Source organism: Coregonus lavaretus (genome assembly GCF_964263955.1).
Source record: "Coregonus lavaretus genome assembly, chromosome: 19".
NCBI classification, from domain to species: Eukaryota; Metazoa; Chordata; class Actinopteri; order Salmoniformes; family Salmonidae; genus Coregonus; species Coregonus lavaretus.
This window is the reverse complement of record NC_140006.1, coordinates 3,795,547-3,813,793: the sequence shown is the minus strand read 5'-3', so window position 1 is coordinate 3,813,793 and position 18,247 is coordinate 3,795,547. Positions and strand designations below refer to the sequence as shown.

Genomic DNA, 18,247 nt, shown 5'->3' with positions numbered 1-18,247 from the left:
TCTACAACATTGGGACCTTCCATTATGGAGCTTTTTTTTGGTGTGGATTTAGGCCTATACTGTACATTCTTATCAGTTGTGGTCCTCCATTGTATTCACCTTTCCTTATTTCTATTGTGGATTGTGTTTCTGTGCGTCAATGGAAAGTCTACAAAACTATGAGAAAACCAACCTTTGTATTGAATACATGGAATTGGATTGTGATTGCCCATAATTCTGCACCTTTGGATAGTTGTACTTCTAGTTTTGATCATCATGATTTAGTGACTGCAAAGAAAATGTATAGTTTTACTGGGATTTTTAGAAGACAGACTAACATTCTGTTTTGTCTGCTTGGACTCAAGAGATTATTATGGTTGCGTTAATCTTTAGCAGGCAGTCGAGTTTCATTTGATGAATGTATTTGCAATTTTGATGGTATAGTATAGTTTGATTAATGTATTTATGTTTTGAGAAGGCAACTACAATCTGAAAACACATTTACTGTTTTGCAAAAGGCCACAGAGTTCTGTGTCTTGAGGACTCTGTTCTGAAAATCAACAACATTGTTTCAAAGAAATGCCTGTATGTGAATGAGAAAAACTGTAACCAGATGGATTTCTGCCTGAGACAGTCACACAGACGTGTTATTTACCAGCAGGTACTCAGCAGCAGCTCAATACTGGGTCCTCGCTGGCGCTGCACTGGCTGGGGTAGGGCTGACATCTCAAAACTATCTGTATCTTTCTTTTCTGGATGATACTTTTTGTCTGTGTTCCCTGGCTCTCATTCAGTTACCACTGATCCTGCCTTGTAAGGTGAGCAGGACCTCTCTTCTTGGGCTGATAACATGGTGTTGTCACTAGACACATAGAATGTCTTTAGGTGGGTTACAGCTAATCTTTTTGGGGTGAACCATTGTTTGTCAGTTTCAGGAGATCTGTGAGGTAACTCGTGTGAACGATGACCTCTGTGTTCCTCTATAGGCATCACCCGGACCGTCCTGCACCCTGCAGCCATGACAAGAGAGGGCAGGAGGCGGAGCTCGCTGCCTGAGGCAAGCTAGACCCTCTTTAACAGCTGTGATCTGCTGCCCAGATCCACTCTATTCCACTCCACTCCACTCCACTCCACTCTGCTCTACTCTACTCTACTTTACCCCAGAGCTGTCCCCCCTGCTGCCCATCCATGTGGATCCAGAGATGATAATGTATCACCGCTGGTCCTTCAACGTCCTGGTGGTCATCTTCCTTCTGCTCTCCACCGCAGGTCAGATCACGCTCTTATTTTGAGTGCCTAGTTTTACCCTAATACAGTGGGCTGAAACTCGTGGTTTACAGGCCACTAGTGATGTGCAGTTTGCAAACAATTTGTTATATTTAAACAACTGTTTTTACTTACTCGAGAGTCATGATACATTTTTCAGAGTGACTCGTTCATTTTAGTTAGTTTCACCTGCCAGTTGCAATGAATCCTTTAGCAGGATTAATATGCGCTTCTCCGGCTCATCGGCTCCAGAGACTAATCCGACTGCCAACTCATCTATCTATCAAATGTTCAAGCAGGAAAATAGATCATGCTGCTTGCAGCATAGAGAAGACAAATACATGCTTAGAACTGATAATTGAGCTCATGGTGCAAGAATGAATGTCATTAATTGAAAATAGAAAGTTTTCAATTGACACAGCGTTGTACAACCAAAGCATAGCCTACGCAGCCTGCCTCTGCTTAACAAACTCGAACTCGAGAACAAATCATTTGGGGAGCTGCTGCAGTTTGCAAACAATACAGTATATGCTTCTCTCCCTCACAGCAGTCGGGTCATTCCACAAAGAGTCATTCACAATCAAGTCCGGTTGCAGCCTCAACTAGACCTTGTTTCAAAGATATCAAGAAAAAATCATATTTGTATGCCTAGCAATGTACACTTTTGTCTCAGTCACAAATTAGTCTTTCTCGTTAATCTTTTGCCGGTAGGGTGTCTTGCATGCTCTGGGCATTACTGAATCAAATGAACAAATTGAGTCAAAAGATTTGTTCTGTTGACTGAACGAGTTGAAAAGATCAGAGTCAGTAAAAAGAGTTGAACTTCCCATCACTACAGGCCTAAACCATCTAAACTGGAACAACCATTTCAGTAATGGGTGTGATAGGTCCAACTAACAGATTGGATTAGTTTAGAAAAACGTACAGTATTTCATTTATATTTGTGTAGCATAAGATTAATTCATTAATCATTGGACATGCAAAAACATTGAAACAAACTATTTTAAAAAATCAACCTGCTATAGAGCATGCTGGGAAATATGATAATGATGGGCGTGGTATTTGTTGAGCTCTGGTTATTAATGCTGCGTTCATAACAAAGTGTTAATTACCAGTTGTGTAGTCGTAAATACCAGTTGGAGGTATTCACGTGCCATTGGCTAATGACCAACAAGCTGCATCAACCATGAACTAAAAGTACAGCTATCATGCTTGTAAATAAATTACAGTGTTCAAAAACATGTTAATAGATTGTTTTTCATAAAAATATATACAGTGAGGGAAAAAAGTATTTGATCCCCTGCTGATTTTGTATGTTTGCCCACTGACAAAGACATGATCAGTCTATAATTTGAATGGTAGGTTTATTTGAACAGTGAGAGACAGAATAACAATAAAAAAATCCAGAAAAACACATGTCAAAAATGTTAGAAATTGATTTGCATTTTAATGAGGGAAATAAGTATTTGACCCCTCTGCAAAACATGACTTAGTACTTGGTGGCTAAACCCTTGTTGGCAATCACAGAGGTCAGACGTTTCTTGTAGTTGGCCACCAGGTTTGCACACATCTCAGGAGGGATTCTGTTCCACTCCTCTTTGCAGATCTTCTACAAGTCATTAAGGTTTCGAGGCTGACGTTTGGCAACTCGAACCTTCAGCTCCCTCCACAGATTTTCTATGGGATTAAGGTCTGGAGACTGGCTATGCCACTCCAGGACCTTAATGTGCTTCTTCTTGAGCCACTCCTTTGTTGCCTTGGCCGTGTGTTTTGGGTCATTGTCATGCTGGAATACCCATCCACGACCCATTTTCAATGCCCTGGCTGAGGGAAGGAGGTTCTCAACCAAAGAGCTCTCCAAGGATGTCAGGGACAAGATTGTAGACCTACACAAGGCTGGAATGGGCTACAAGACCATCACCAAGCAGCTGGTGAGAAGGTGACAACAGTTGGTGCGATTATTTGCAAATGGAAGAAACACAAAAGACTGTCAATCTCCCTCGGCCTGGGGCTCCATACAAGATCTCACATCGTGGAGTTGCAATGATTACCTCAACTACCTCAACTAGCCGGTGCCCCCGCACATTGACTCTGCAACGGTACCCCGCTGTATATATAGCCTCCCTACTGTCACTTTATTTTACTTCTGCTCTTTTTTTTCTCAACACTTTTTTTTGTTGTTGTTTTATTTTTACTTTTTTTGTTTAAAATAAATGCACTGTTGGTTAGGGGCTGTAAGTAAGCATTTCACTGTAATGTCTGCACCTGTTGTATTCGGCGCATGTGACCAATAAAATTTGATTTGATTTGATTTGATTATGAGAACGGTGAGGAATCAGCCCAGAACTACACGGGAGGATCTTGTCAATGATCTCAAGGTAGCTGGGACCATAGTCACCAAGAAAACAATTGGTAACACACTATGCCGTGAAGGACTGAAATCCTGCAGCACCCGCAAGGTCCCCCTGCTCAAGAAAGCACATATACAGGGCCGTCTGAAGTTTGCCAATGAACATCTGAATGATTCAGAGGAGAACTGGGTGACAGTGTTGTGGTCAGATGAGACCAAAATCGAGCTCTTTGGCATCAACTCAACTCGCCGTGTTTGGAGGAGGAGGAATGCTGCCTATGACCCCAAGAACACCATCCCCACCGTCAAACATGGAGGTGGAAACATTATGCTTTGGGGGTGTTTTTCTGCAAAGGGTACAGGACAACTTCACCGCATCAAAGGGACGATGGACAGGGCCATGTACCATCAACTCTTGGGTGAGAACCTCCTTCCCTCAGCCAGGGCATTGAAAATGGGTCATGGATGGGTATTCCAGCATGACAATGACCCAAAACACACGGCCAAGGCAACAAAGGAGTGGCTCAAGAAGAAGCACACAAAGAAGTGGCCTAGCCAGTCTCCAGACCTTAATCCCATAGAGAATCTGTGTCGGGAGCTGAAGGTTCAAGTTGCCAAACGTCAGCCTCGAAACCTTAATGACTTGGAGAAGATCTGCAAAGAGGAGTGGAACAGAATCCCTCCTGAGATGTGTGCAAACCTGGTGGCCAACTACAAGAAACGTCTGACCTCTGTGATTGCAAGGGTTTTTCCACCAAGTACTAAGTCATGTTTTGCAGAGGGGTCAAATACTTATTTCCCTCATTAAAATGCAAATCAATTCATAAAATTTTTGACATGCGTTTTTCAGGATTGTTTTGTTGTTATTCTGTCTCTCACTGTTCAAATAAACATACCATTAAAATTATAGACTGATCATGTCATTGTCAGTGTGCAAACTTACAAAATCAGCAGGGGATCAAATACCTTTTTTCCCTCACTGTATATGTGCTTTCTTGAACAGGGGGACCTTGCGGGCGCTGCAGGATTTCAGTCCTTCACAGCATAGTGTGTTACCAATTGTTTTCTTGGTGACTATGGTCACAGCTGCCTTGAGATCATTCACAAGATCCTCCCGTGTAGTTCTGGGCTGATTCCTCACCGCTCTCATGATCATTACAACTCCACGAGGTGAGATCTTGCATGGAGCCCCAGGCTGAGGGAGATTGACAGGTCTTTTGTGTTTCTTCCATTTGCGAATACTCGCACCAACTGTTGTCACCTTCTCACCAAGCTGCTTGGCGATGGTCTTGTAGTCCATTCCAGCCTTGTGTAGGTCTACAATCTTGTCCCTGACATCCTTGGAGAGCTCTTTGATCTTGTACATTGTGGAGAGTTTGGAATCTGATTGATTGCTTCTGTGGACAGGTGTCTTTTATACAGGTAACAAACTGAGATTAGGAGCACTCCCTTTAAGAGTGTGCTCCTAATCTCAGCTCGTTACCTGTATAAAAGACACCTGGGAGCCAGAAATCTTTATGATTGAGAGGGGGTCAAATATTTATTTACCTCATTAAAATGCAAATCAATTTATAACATTTTCGACACGTTTTTCTGGATTTATTTGTTGTTATTCTGTCTCTCACTGTTCAAATAAACCTACCATTAAAATTATTGACTGATCATCTCTTTGTCAGTGGGCAAACGTACAAAATCAGCAGGGGATCAAATACATTTTTCCCTCACTGTATAGGTAGTGAAACAAATGTGAACCAGCATCAAGACCGTTTACTATTATCCTAAAAACGTACAAGATGTTAACAACAACAAGCAACGGACAAAATTGAGACATTATAATTATACTGCGGTGCTGGAAAAAACAGGTGCTTTTCATTTCATATCCTAAAGACCTTTTCTTTCTTTTTGTACTTTTCTTCTCTTGTCTTGCAAATACTTGCATTTTATTCCTTGACGTTTTGCCTTCTTGGTTAAAGGATACCATATTTGAATACTGCCAAATAACTTTAATTGTAATTTAGGAGCTTTTTATGAGGGCAAAGGTAGGACTTTGAGAGTTTTTTGGCTTAATCTCTGACAATTCTGATTTATTTTGGCTATTACAGTTCTCTCTCTGTCTTTGTGCCCATGCTAACTGGTGATTAGGGTTTGTGGTTACTCATACAGGGTCATATTAAACGGTTTCCTGTATTAGCAGCTAGTTTGGCTTGAATTGGAATTCACGTTCAATCTCAATTCAACTATTCTGACATTAAATGACACCTGTTGAAATGGTACAAAGACGTACCACCTTCTAAACTTCTTGACTATAGCCAGACTCTTGCAGTAATCTTCCTCGATAGACTCAGGGCACTCTGCACGCGGAGATACAGCAGCTGTGAGAAGAGACTAATCTTGCAGTGGCTTGTGTATAGCCTTGTCTTCAACCTAAACTTCTTGCGATAACACAATAATTGCCTAAAATCTCCTCTCTGCAAACCAGCCTCCTCATCTATATGCAAATGACAGCCTGGCCTCATTTAGCTGCTTCTTTAGCCAGGTATGAATTGGTTGCAGAGAACATCTGAGACTAACAGATGAAGAAGGAGATACCAGGTTTGGGTAAGGCGGTGAGCTAATCACTGAACTTTAAAGGCTTCTTGGGGGGTTTGTGAAAGAAACAGAACTTTTGAAGTATAGTTGGCTTCCCGTCTTCACACCTGATTGCTGATGTGGGCTTATTGTTTTAGAAGTTTGACTTGTTTACCATTTGGAAAGTGTTTATTTTATTTTTATTTTAACCTTTCTTTTGACAGGGAATACATATTGAGACCTAGGTCTCTTTTCCAAATGTGCCCTTTATAATATAATATAAAAATACATGTTATACACAAATATATATACACATTAAAATACAAAAACACGGTCACACATAAAACATCACAAATTCAACTTGTAGTCCTTAGTCCAGTGACTACATATCCCTTGCTTTTGGGAACGCAAGATTACATTTGCAGTACAATATGACGTTGCTGCGTATAGCTATATGATATGATGCACCAAACACTAGCAGCAAACACAGCAGAAACATAGTTCTGTAAAATGACAAGCCCAGCTCATCATTACACTGTAAAAAATATATGTTGTTTTTACAGTAACTTACTGGCAGCAAGTTACCTGTAAATTACTGTAAAAAAAGGTACATCATATTACCGTAATTCCAAAAAACTTTGGTTGAACAGTACATTTCTTTGGAATTTAAGGTAACATACTGTACCTTTTTTTACAGTAACTTACAGGTAACTGGCTGCCAGTAAGTTATCGTAAAAACAACAGGATTTTTTTTACAATGTACTGCATGCATCAAAGCGTTCTGCTGTTCTGCTGTCTGTGCACTTCTGTCATCCCTCATTATCACACACAAACACACACACACTCATACACACACACACACACACTCTGCTCCACTCCCTCTGTCTACCTGTATGTCATACTGTTGGTATATGATATGTGACCACCCAGCAGTTGCTCTATGGCCATTCATTGGTAAGAGATAGGAGTTCAGCATTGAAGTCAGCCAAGATGCAGTCAATGCAATCAGATCCGTTCCTCTGCTATCTCAATGGTGATTGAGTAGATTTTGTAAATACTTTTTTACCTTTATTTTAACAAGGAAGACATATTGAAACCTAGGACTCTTTTACATATGTGCCCTGCATAATACAACATAAATATACAAATTATACCCAATATATATATATATATATATATATATATATATATATATATATATATATATATATATATATATATACAATTGAAGTCGGAAGTTTACATACACTTAGGTTGGAGTTATTAAAACTTGTTTTTCAACCACTCCAAAATGTCTTATTAACAAACTATAGTTTTAGCAAGTCGGTTAGGACATTGTCGTAGAAATATTTGACTCAAAAGTAGTCAACTCAAAAATATCTCTCAAGAAACTGGAGCTTGTGAATCCAAAAATGTGACTATATTATTGCGTAACAAAGCCGAGCTGCTCCATGGAACAACTGCCTCTCCTTGGCTTAAAGATCTCCTTTTATACACATACAAATGCATAGTCATGCTTACATAGAATATACAGTTACACCCTTAAGGCAAATGATTAACTTCTCTCAGTGCCACATGTTGTTTTACTCACGAGGGCTACTTGCGCTTCTCTAAATAGGGCCTCTGTCTCTTATTAGTGGCGTGACTCAAAAAATTATGTACATATGTACGTTAAAGAACAATCACACTCTGTATTGGCTATATTCACTATCCAGACATGCATCTGGAGTACAAAGTATCAATCATGTTCATTCTGTTTTACCTTTATCATTTCATAACACATTATAAAACATATCAATTAATACTTAAACATGGTTTAAACATGTCTTCCGTAACCCATTCTCAACCACATATATTTAAGCATTTACCAACAGCCATCCTCCCTGACCCTTGAGATTATGTGCATGTGTCTATGTGTCAGGTCATAAGCACAAACAAATGATAACACTAGTTCCATTGTCACTCCAATCTCAACACAGCCACCACGAGGAGTTGTATCTCCATCACATATCATTGACGTACCCAGACCTGCTGCCGGGAGTTATCAGAAGCACAGCATTTGCACTAAATAAATGTATCTGCTCTGTTTTAACCCTTTAATTGGTTCTTAATCCATAAGCATTTAAGGCAGGGTTCTTCAATTCCGGTCCTGGAGGGCCGAAACACTTCTGTTTTTTATTTCTACCTGGTAGTTAATTGCACTCACCTGGTATCCCAGGTCTGAATTAGCCCCTGATTAGAAGGAGAGGATGAAAAACAGAGGTGTTTCGGCCCTCCAGGACCGGAATTGAAGAACCCTGATTTAAGTCATATACAGTGGGGAGAACAAGTATTTGATACACTGCCGATTTTGCAGGTTTTCCTACTTACAAAGCATGTAGAGGTCTGTTACAACTGCCAGGTCGCAGTTGTAAATGAGAACCTGTTCTCAACTGGCTTACCTGGTTAAATAAAGGTGAAATAAAAAAAATAAAAAAAATCATAAGTACACTTCAACTGTGAGAGACGGAATCTAAAACAAAAATCCAGAAAATCACATTGTATGATTTTTAAGTAATTAATTTGCCTTTTATTGCATGACATAAGTATTTGATACATCAGAAAAGCAGAACTTATTGTTTGGTACAGAAACCTTTGTTTGCAATTACAGAGATCATACGTTTCCTGTAGGTCTTGACCAGGTTTGCATACACTGCAGCAGGGATTTTGGCCCACTCCTCCATACAGACCTTCTCCAGATCCTTCAGGTTTCGGGGCTGTCGCTGGGCAATACGTACTTTCAGCTCCCTACAAAGATTCTCTATTGGGTTCAGGTCTGGAGACTGGCTAGGCCACTCCAGGACATTGAGATGCTTCTTACGGAGCCACTCCTTAGTTGCCCTGGCTGTGTGTTTCGGGTCGTTGTCATGCCGGAAGACCCAGCCACGACCCATCTTCAATGCTCTTACTGAGGGAAGGAGGTTGTTGGCCAAGATCTCGCGATACATGGCCCCATCCATCCTCCCCTCAATACGGTGCAGTCGTCCTGTCCCCTTTGCAGAAAAGCATCCCCAAAGAATGATGTTTCCACATCCATGCTTCACGGTTGGGATGGTGTTCTTGGGGTTGTACTCATCCTTCTTCTTCCTCCAAACACGGCGAGTGGAGTTTAGACCAAAAAGCTCTGTTTTTGTCTCATCAGACCACATTACCTTCTTCCATTCCTCCTCTGGATCATCCAGATGGTCATTGGCAAACTTCAGACGGGCCTGGACATGCGCTGGCTTGAGCAGGGGGACCTTGCGTGCACTGCAGGATTTTAATCCATGACGGCGTAGTGTGTTACTAATGGTTTTCTTTGAGACTGTGGTCCCAGCTCTCTTCAGGTCATTGACCAGGTCCTGCCATGTAGTTCTGGGCTGATCCCTCACCTTCATCATGATCATTGATGCCCCACGAGGTGAGATCTTGCATGGAGCCACAGACCGAGGGTGATTGACCGTCATCTTGAACTTCTTCCATTTTCTAATAATTGTGCCAACAGTTGTTGCCTTCTCACCAAGCTGCTTGCCTATTGTCCTGTAGCCCATCCCAGCCTTGTGCAGGTCTACAATTTTATCCCTGATGTCCTTACACAGCTCTCTGGTCTTGGCCATTGTGTCGAGGTTGGAGTCTGTTTGATTGAGTGTGTGGACAGGTGTCTTTTATACAGGTAACAAGTTCAAACAGGTGCAGTTAATACAGGTAATGAGTGGAAAACAGGAGGGCTTCTTAAAGAAAAACTAACAGGTCTGTGAGAGACGGATTTCTTACTGGTTGGTAGGTGATCAAATACTTATGTCATGCAATAAAATGCAAATTAATTACTTAAAAATCATACAATGTGATTTTCTGGATTTTTGTTTTAGATTCCGTCTCTCACAGTTGAAGTGTACCTATGATAAAAATTACAGACCTCTACATGCTTTGTAAGTAGGAAAACCTGCAAAATCGGCAGTGTATCAAATACTTGTTCTCCCCTCTGTAGGTGTTTCATTCTACAACATATGTACTAGAGAATCATCCATAACATCTATTTTGTGCATGACACAAGTAATTTTTCCAACAATTGTTTACAGACAGATTATTTCACTTATAATTCACCGTATCACAATTCCAGTGGGTCAGAAGTTTACATACACTAAGTTGACTGTGCCTTTAAACAGCTTGGAAAATTCCAGAAAATGGTGTCATGGCTTTAGAAGCTTCTGATAGGCTAATTGACATAATTTGAGTCAATTGGAGGTGTACCTGTGGATGTATTTCAATGCCTACCTTCAAAATCAGTGCCTCTTTGCTTGACATCATGAGAAAATCAAAAGAAATCAGGCAAGACCTCAGAAAAAATTTGTAGACCTCCACAAGTCTGGCTCATCCTTGGGAGCAATTTCCAAACACCTTAAGGTACCACGTTCATCTGTACAAACAATAGTACGTAAGTATAAACCCTATGGGACCACGCGTCATACCACTCAGGAAGGAGACGCGTTATGTCTCCTAGAGATGAACGTACTTTGGTTTGAGAAGTGCAAATAAATCCCAGAACAACAGCAAAGGACCTTGTGAAGATGCTGGAGGAAACAGGTACAAAAGTATCTATATCCACAGAAAAAAAGTCCTATATCGAGCCACAGCTCTAAAACCGCCATAAAAAAGCCAGACTACGGCTTGCAACTGCACATGAGGAAAAAGATCGTACTTTTTGGAGAAATGTCCTCTGGTCTGATTAAACAAAAATAGAACTGTTTGGCCATAATGACCATCGTTATGTTTGGAGGAAAAAGGTGGTTGCTTGGAAGGAAGAACACCATCCCAACCGTGAAGCACGGGGGTGGCAGCATCATGCTGTGGGGGTGCTTTGCTGCAGGAGGGACTGGTGCACTTCACAAAATAGATGGCATTATGAGGAAGGAAACTTATGTGGATATATTGAAGCAACATCTCAAAACATCAATCAGAAAGTTTAAGCTTGGTCGCAAATGGGTCTTCCAAATGAACAATGACCCCAAGCATACTTCCAAAGTTGTGTCAAAATGGCTTCAGGACAACAAAGTCAAGGTATTGGAGTGGCCATCACAAAGTCCTGACCTCAATCCTATAGAAAATCTGTGGGCAGAACTGAAAAAGTGTGTGCGAGCAAGGAGGCCTACAAACCTGACTCCGTTACACCAGCTCTGTCAGGAGGAATGGGCCAAAATTCACCCAACTTATTGTGGGAAAATTGTGGAAGGCTACCCGAAACGTTTGACCCAGGTTAAACAATTTTAAGGCAATGCTACCAAATACTAATTGAGTGTATGTAAACTTCTGACACACTGGGAATGTGATGAAATAAATAAAAGCTGAAATAAATAATTCTCTCTACTATTATTCTGACATTTCACATTCTTAAAATAAAGTGGTGATCCTAACTGACCTAAGACAGGGAATTCTTACTTGGATTAAATGTCAGGAATTGTGAAAAACTGAGTTGAAATTTATTTGGCTAAGGTGTATGTAAACTTCCGACTTTAACTGTATATACATACACACACACACAGTGCTGATTTTAGCATGTAAATGTTGGTGGGGCAAACAAACAAAAAATTAGGGGGATGCATGCCAGCAAAGCCACTACACAACACAACACTAAACAATACATTAATTGCAATATTACGGTGACTGGCGGTGCCCACAAACTGTTAGGGCCTACATAAAGCTGTCCGAACAGCAGAGTCCCAACAGCAGCCCCAACACCTTACCATATCTACACCTGGCTATCAGCAGAGCCTTGTCTGGCAGCGAAACAGTTCATTCAGCCTCATTTACTTCCTTTAAAAAAAAACATAGCTGATATGGCTGACTTGCTTAAACAAACGTGGTTTCTACTGACAATTGAGGTGTATAAACTATGGCATAATGGGACGACAAGTGGATAAGAGGCAACCCGTAAATTTGATTAAGACATTAATAAGCGAGCTAGGACAGATGTAGTCAGTTTAACTATTTGTTTAGCACTTTTGAAATGTACAGCGACAGAATTCAGAACATGGGCCGTTCTTACAGTGTTCTCCCTGTACACCAAGTCAGAACCGTAGGATAAATAAAGGGGACATATAAACAGACAATGAAAGCTCTTACAATATTCAATGATTACATTTCTCCAAAACAGGCTATAGGCTACATGTGCACCACCAAGTCCGAACAGAAGGCAAAATTAAGAGGGGAAAATAGACCAAATTACAAGGATGAGGCACCTAACAGTTTACTCCACAACATACCCTTTGTATTACTTTCTTAGCTACAGTATACATATCTCTCTGGCATATTACATCATTTATGCAGCAGTGTACAATACATTTTTGGACTCACCTTGTTGTGCTGTGCTCACTTGAACAGGAATGTGTCGTGGCGGTCCTTCTTGTGGGCAAATTCTGTCATCAAACTTTGTCATCAAAGTCTGGCATTCTCTGGATTTATGGTGCTTTCAAGACAACTGGGAACTCTGAAAAAAACAAGGGCGAATCATGATGACGTCAGTGATCTTCAGGTCTTAGCTCTAGAAAGAGGCCCGAGTTCCCGATTTACAATTCCGAGTTGGATGACCTTTCAAAACGTATTTTCCCAGTCGGAGCTCGTTTTTTCCCAACTTCCCAGTTGTCTTGAACTCACTGAAGTCAGATTTCCCAGTTCTGAGTTAACAGTTGTTTTGAGCGTGGCAGAAATCATGCTGGATTGACAGCATGGCCAATGTTGAATGTTTATAATTTTACGCTTGGAAAAGTGACCTGTAAACCCAGAATTGGGACCACACACCCACTCCACTGAATAGCAGGCTAGTGATTGCTTTACAACGCTTGCAGTTAGTAAGCCACTGATTCCTTTCAAACCACTCATTGTTGAATTTGCAATTTCCAACTTGTTGTGTAATGTTTATGTCCAATGGCCGATGAGCACCGATACGGTCTATAATTTCTCTTCATTATTTCTCTTCATATGACAAGGATTAAAAAGGATTTGCCAGTAGATTGTGGACTTGATGATGACTGCTAGCTAAGATTTTGAAAGTATGATGTTGACATGATCAGTCCAATCAAAACTACTGTAGATATAACGTGATTTGACGTCATTTTATCTGTGGCCAATGTCCTTGAGCCTTCTTGGATGGGCACTTCTAATGTAACTCTATTGCAGCACCCAAAGGGCTTGAATTTTTTAGCTCTACCTGTAGATTTGGCAGTGACGTAGTTTCCCCATGAGTGACAGAACACTGAGCCAATCAAGGCGCAACTAGAGAACACAGAAAGCACCTGCATTTTGGAGCTGCCTTACTCAAGAAAGCACAAAAGAGACCGTGTTTGTATGGAGGCTTTATTAACTCAATGATTTTTTATTTTATTTTACATTGTTTGCAAACTGATATGTGACACGTATTAATGCCAAAATAACATGCAAAACAGGCAACCCCACCTGAATGATGGGTCGCCACTGCACACACATTAAAATACAAAAATACAGTCATGGGAAGCACAAAATAAAACATCACAAATCACACAGAAAAACAGCTACATTCCGCCACAAATAAGTCCCCAATCAATACTTTAAATTGCCCGAACGGCACCAAAACATCAAGATGAAATGTATTTTGAATTATGTTCCAGCAATATGATGCATTAAAACTAAAAGCAGATTTACCTAGCTCGGTGGAGACCCTAGGAACCTTGAGTGAACCAATCATGTGAACCGGTTAGGCAACTCAAGTTGTATACTTCAACAGCAAAATTAGAAGTTTATGAAGTAGGGCCTTGTAAACAAGAAGGGAGTAATGTAGAGATCTACAGGTCTTTAGGAAAGTCCAGCCAACCTTTTGACACAGGATGCAGTGATGGGTATCTGTCATGAGTCTGTTGCTTATCACATCACTACCATTCTACAAAAAGTTAGACATGTTGCCACAACATCATTCAACATAATTTGATTCTGTGTTTTTCTCCACAGCTCTCTCCGCACACTTCCGGGTGTGCGAGCCATACTCCGACCACAAGGGGCGCTACCACTTTGGGTTCCACTGCCCGCGTCTCTCGGACAACAAGACCTACATGTTCTGCTGTCATCATAACAACACTGCCTTCAAGTACTGCTGCAATGAGACAGAGTTCCAGAACTTCATGCAGCTCAACCTCACCACCAGCTCTGATGGCTTCTCACACAAGTGAGTCCAGAGTCAACAGTGGAGCAGATGTGCTGCATTCATTCACACATTTGTGTTTCATTACTTTAGTTTGTAATGCAGAAGTCCTCTCTATAAGTGGAATCGTTGACAAGACTGATTCTGTAACATTTCCTTAGAAGTTCTTCTAAAAAGGCTGGTAGTGTACAAGTGGCCTATAATCTATGTGCAATGGTTAAAGGGACATTTCAAAATGTTTCAACATCCTCTCCAGCACCACCCCAACATCAACGTATATGGAAACGGTACGTTTCTATGTTTTGTAGTAAAACAAGATAGAGGAAAATAAGTGTTTCCAATGACATCATCAACCTATTAGTAGACTGTTATTAGGCAATTAGTAGGCAATGCCTACTCATAATTGGTTAAAATCACATGAAGCACACCGATGATGTCATTGGAAACACTTATCTCCCTCTATCTTTTTCCCACAAAACATAGAAACGCAGTTGATGTTGGGGTGGTGCTAGAGATGATGAATATAACAAGGCTTGCAGACTCTGTAACATACCTTTTGGAAAGTTTCCTCTGAAGAGGTTTGCAGTGTGTACAAATGAGAAAGTAAAAGCTTTTTGGGTGGACTGAACCCAAACCCATATCCAACGCAGCCGCACTTTGTCCCTGCAGTGCCCTTTAGGCTGCTCAAGAGGAATACTCTAGTCTAACATTAAGAATGTAATACTTTGGCCAGGAGTGTGCCGACTACTACAGTATCCTACAGTATCCTAAGGAGCAGACAGCTACACATGCTGAGGAGTCTGAGTACTCAAATAACCAAATATAAACTCTTATGATGCGTCCCAAATGGCACCCATAGGGCTCTGGTCAAAAGTAGGGAATAGTCTTATATTTGGGATACAGACGTAATAAGTATTGAGAAGTGTTGAGGGGAAATGGAATTTGTATCAGCATACTGCCGGACATCGCCTTAGCATATATCCCTTTGTGTAAACTATAATCATATACACAGAAAATTCTCCAGTGTTAAATCAACACTGACAGTGTTACATTTAAATTGGTCCAGTATCTATACGGGTCCACACTTTTCAGTGTTGAATTAACACACTGCTTAGTGTAAAGCCTTATTTGCATATTTCCCAGGGTGCCTTGCCTTTTGAGTGAATTGTACCACCCACGACTGTATTTTATTGTGACAGAGACATGGTTGTTGCATTCATCCATTTTCAGTCCTGTGGCCTTCACCAAGTGAAATCGTAAGCAAATATGTTTCTTTAAAATACAATTATTAAACATAATATAACTAGCATTTATTAAGGCCTTATTTTGAGGGCCTAATTTTACCCTAATACAGTGGCCTGAAACTTAAGGTTTATCAGGCCTGCAAGTCACATTATGATGGCTTGCGAAGTGATGTGTAATTCCTGTTGGAATGTGATATGTAATTCCTAGTGGGGATATCAAACATTTTGGATTTTTTTTTACCCGCAATTCAGAAATACTGCCGGGTTGGGAAGAGTAAGAGGTAAATTAATCACTAATCAGAAATATATAATAATCTTCAGAAAAAAAGTCACAGAGGGTGCACGGAAGGGCATGTCAAAATGCAGAATTTTGACACTTTAGCAAGTCTTTATTCATATTGAAAATTTGATTTATTGAATTCTCCGTGTGGTCTATAATAAAGGGCAATTCATTTCATGAAACAGGCTTTTAAAATGCAATACAGGTGCATAATTTCTACTTAACACATCAAATATACTGATTTCGTGGAACGACCCAGTACACGTTAAGTTCTGCCCATTGGATATTGGTTGCAATGCTCTCGTCAAGTTTATTTGTTTATTTGTCATATGCACATGAAAAGACATGACCGATTAATGTCTCATGTTTTGTTTTAGTCGTTTTTGTAGTCATTTAAATGCATTGCTTTTGGTATGTGTCAAGTAGAAAAAAAAAGCATCTTGACAAACTATATTGTAGCGGCAGCAGCCTATTAGAAGGCTTGGATGCGTGGCTTGTTGGGGCGTGCTTTTAGGCCTCCCATGAGACGGATTGTCATGCCAGTTAATTTGTTATGTTGTGTTCTGTGGTTAAATGATGTGCTTGTACCCAGCCAGTTCTGCAGTCTTATTGAGATAGGTGTGATATATAGATTGACTTAATTGTGTTGAGACAGGTCTAGAGAGAGTACTTGGTAAAAGTAAAGTACTCCCCCAAAAAGTTCATAGGCCTTTTTATTCAAGGTGTATGGCAAGGGGACAGTTAAGAGAGTAGAGTAATGTTGGATAGGCATGTATGAATTCTAATCAACAAAAATGCATATAGCTAGGTCTACTGCATCACATTAATGACAGAGCATGTAGATAATTCTATAAATTATATGGCTTGCTGAGGTTAGAGTTATAGTTAGCGTTGGTTCCAGTGTGATGTAAGCGTAGAAATTCAATTTTACAGTTCACACTCCAGGACCCTGGTAAAACGTAGTGCACTATATAGGGCATAGAGTGACATTTCACAGTTTACGCAGTAGGCTCTGGTTCATCCTACTAGGCTGCTCTGGGTCTCAATGAAACAGAGCTTCAGCTCTTTGGCCAACTGTAGAGGATATATGTAAGACCCCTTAGCCACAATTTTCTTAAACCCTGTTACACACACTCTGCTCAACATATTTGCTTCTCTCTCTCTCTCTCTCTCTCTCTCTCTCTCTCTCTCTCTCTCTCTCTCTCTCTCTCTCTCTCTCTCTCTCTCTCTCTCTCTCTCTCTCTCTCTCTCTCTCTCTCTCTCTCTCTCTCTCTCTCTCTCTCTCTCTCTCTCTCTCTCTCTCTCTCTCTCTCTCTCTCTCTCTCCTAATTCCTGACCCTCTCTTTTTTTCTCTCTTCTTCCTGCCAAACCAATCTCCTCCTATACCCATGAAATGCAATTACAGGACTTGGGCTATCTTACACACCTCTGACATTGCTTATAATTGGATCAATTGATTGAAGCAAATACAAATGTTAATCCATTTACACCATCTGAGAACCGAGAGCATCTTCTACATCCCTAAAACTTTGCATTTATTAGGGGCATTAGCCTCGAACTCGATTTATTGCAACACAATAACAAAGGGAAATACAAACTGTTTGCTAATCGTCTGTGTGAGAGACAAATGATCTCTGGGATGGTTTTAGACTAATACTTATTATTTCTGTCTCTCTTTTTCCCTCTTCTCTTCCTTCTCCCCTACACTCAGTAACTACACAGCTCTGATCGGCGTATGGATCTATGGTTTCTTTGTCATGGTACTACTTGCCTTAGACTTTCTCTACTACTCAGCTATGAACTATGACCTCTGCCGGGTCTATCTGGAAAAATGGGGTCTGGGTGGTCGGTGGTTGAAGCAGGCAAGCAGCCAGTGGCACGCACAGACCCAAGCCCAGGACGGAGAGCAGTCCCAGAGGCAGAGAGGCACGGACCCCCCTGGACCACACCACCATCACCACCCCAGACACAGCCTCAGAGGAGAGAGAGGAGAGGCACAGAGCCCCACGCTACACAGCTTTCCGACCTCCACAGCCTGGTAAGGACAGAGTGCTAGGGGTTACATGCATAGTTAAATTTTTCCCTGTCTCTAATAGGAATTGAAATTCACTTCCTGAACTTGACTGACCTAAAATGCTATCGTCACCAATGTTCCCTCACATTTTTCCAGCACTGAGCAAATTTCAGGTCTTGTGAGCGGAAACTTTAATTTAGCTAGTATTCTGTGCTACTTCTGGCACGTGTTAACTGTGAACGCTGAGGCTGTACCCACTTTAAGTTACAGTTTCAGACAGTGGCCAATATTCTATTGTGGCTATTTGAGCATAACGTAGGTCTACCAGAGTGACCTATCAACAATAATAATAATAAATAAT

General features: G+C 40.8%; 1 protein-coding gene across 1 annotated transcript; it reads left to right on the top strand.

The window, feature by feature from the left end:
- Positions 1–1,181: 1,181 nt before the first annotated feature.
- LOC311146456 (protein shisa-like-1a) lies at positions 1,182–17,914 on the top strand (the record flags this gene model as incomplete). Its single annotated transcript, XM_084182964.1, has 3 exons — positions 1,182–1,248; positions 14,159–14,372; positions 17,584–17,914. 3 exons carry the CDS (start codon positions 1,182–1,184, stop codon positions 17,912–17,914), a joined length of 612 nt encoding a protein of 203 aa, XP_084039090.1.
- Between the last annotated feature and the right edge of the window lie 333 nt (positions 17,915–18,247).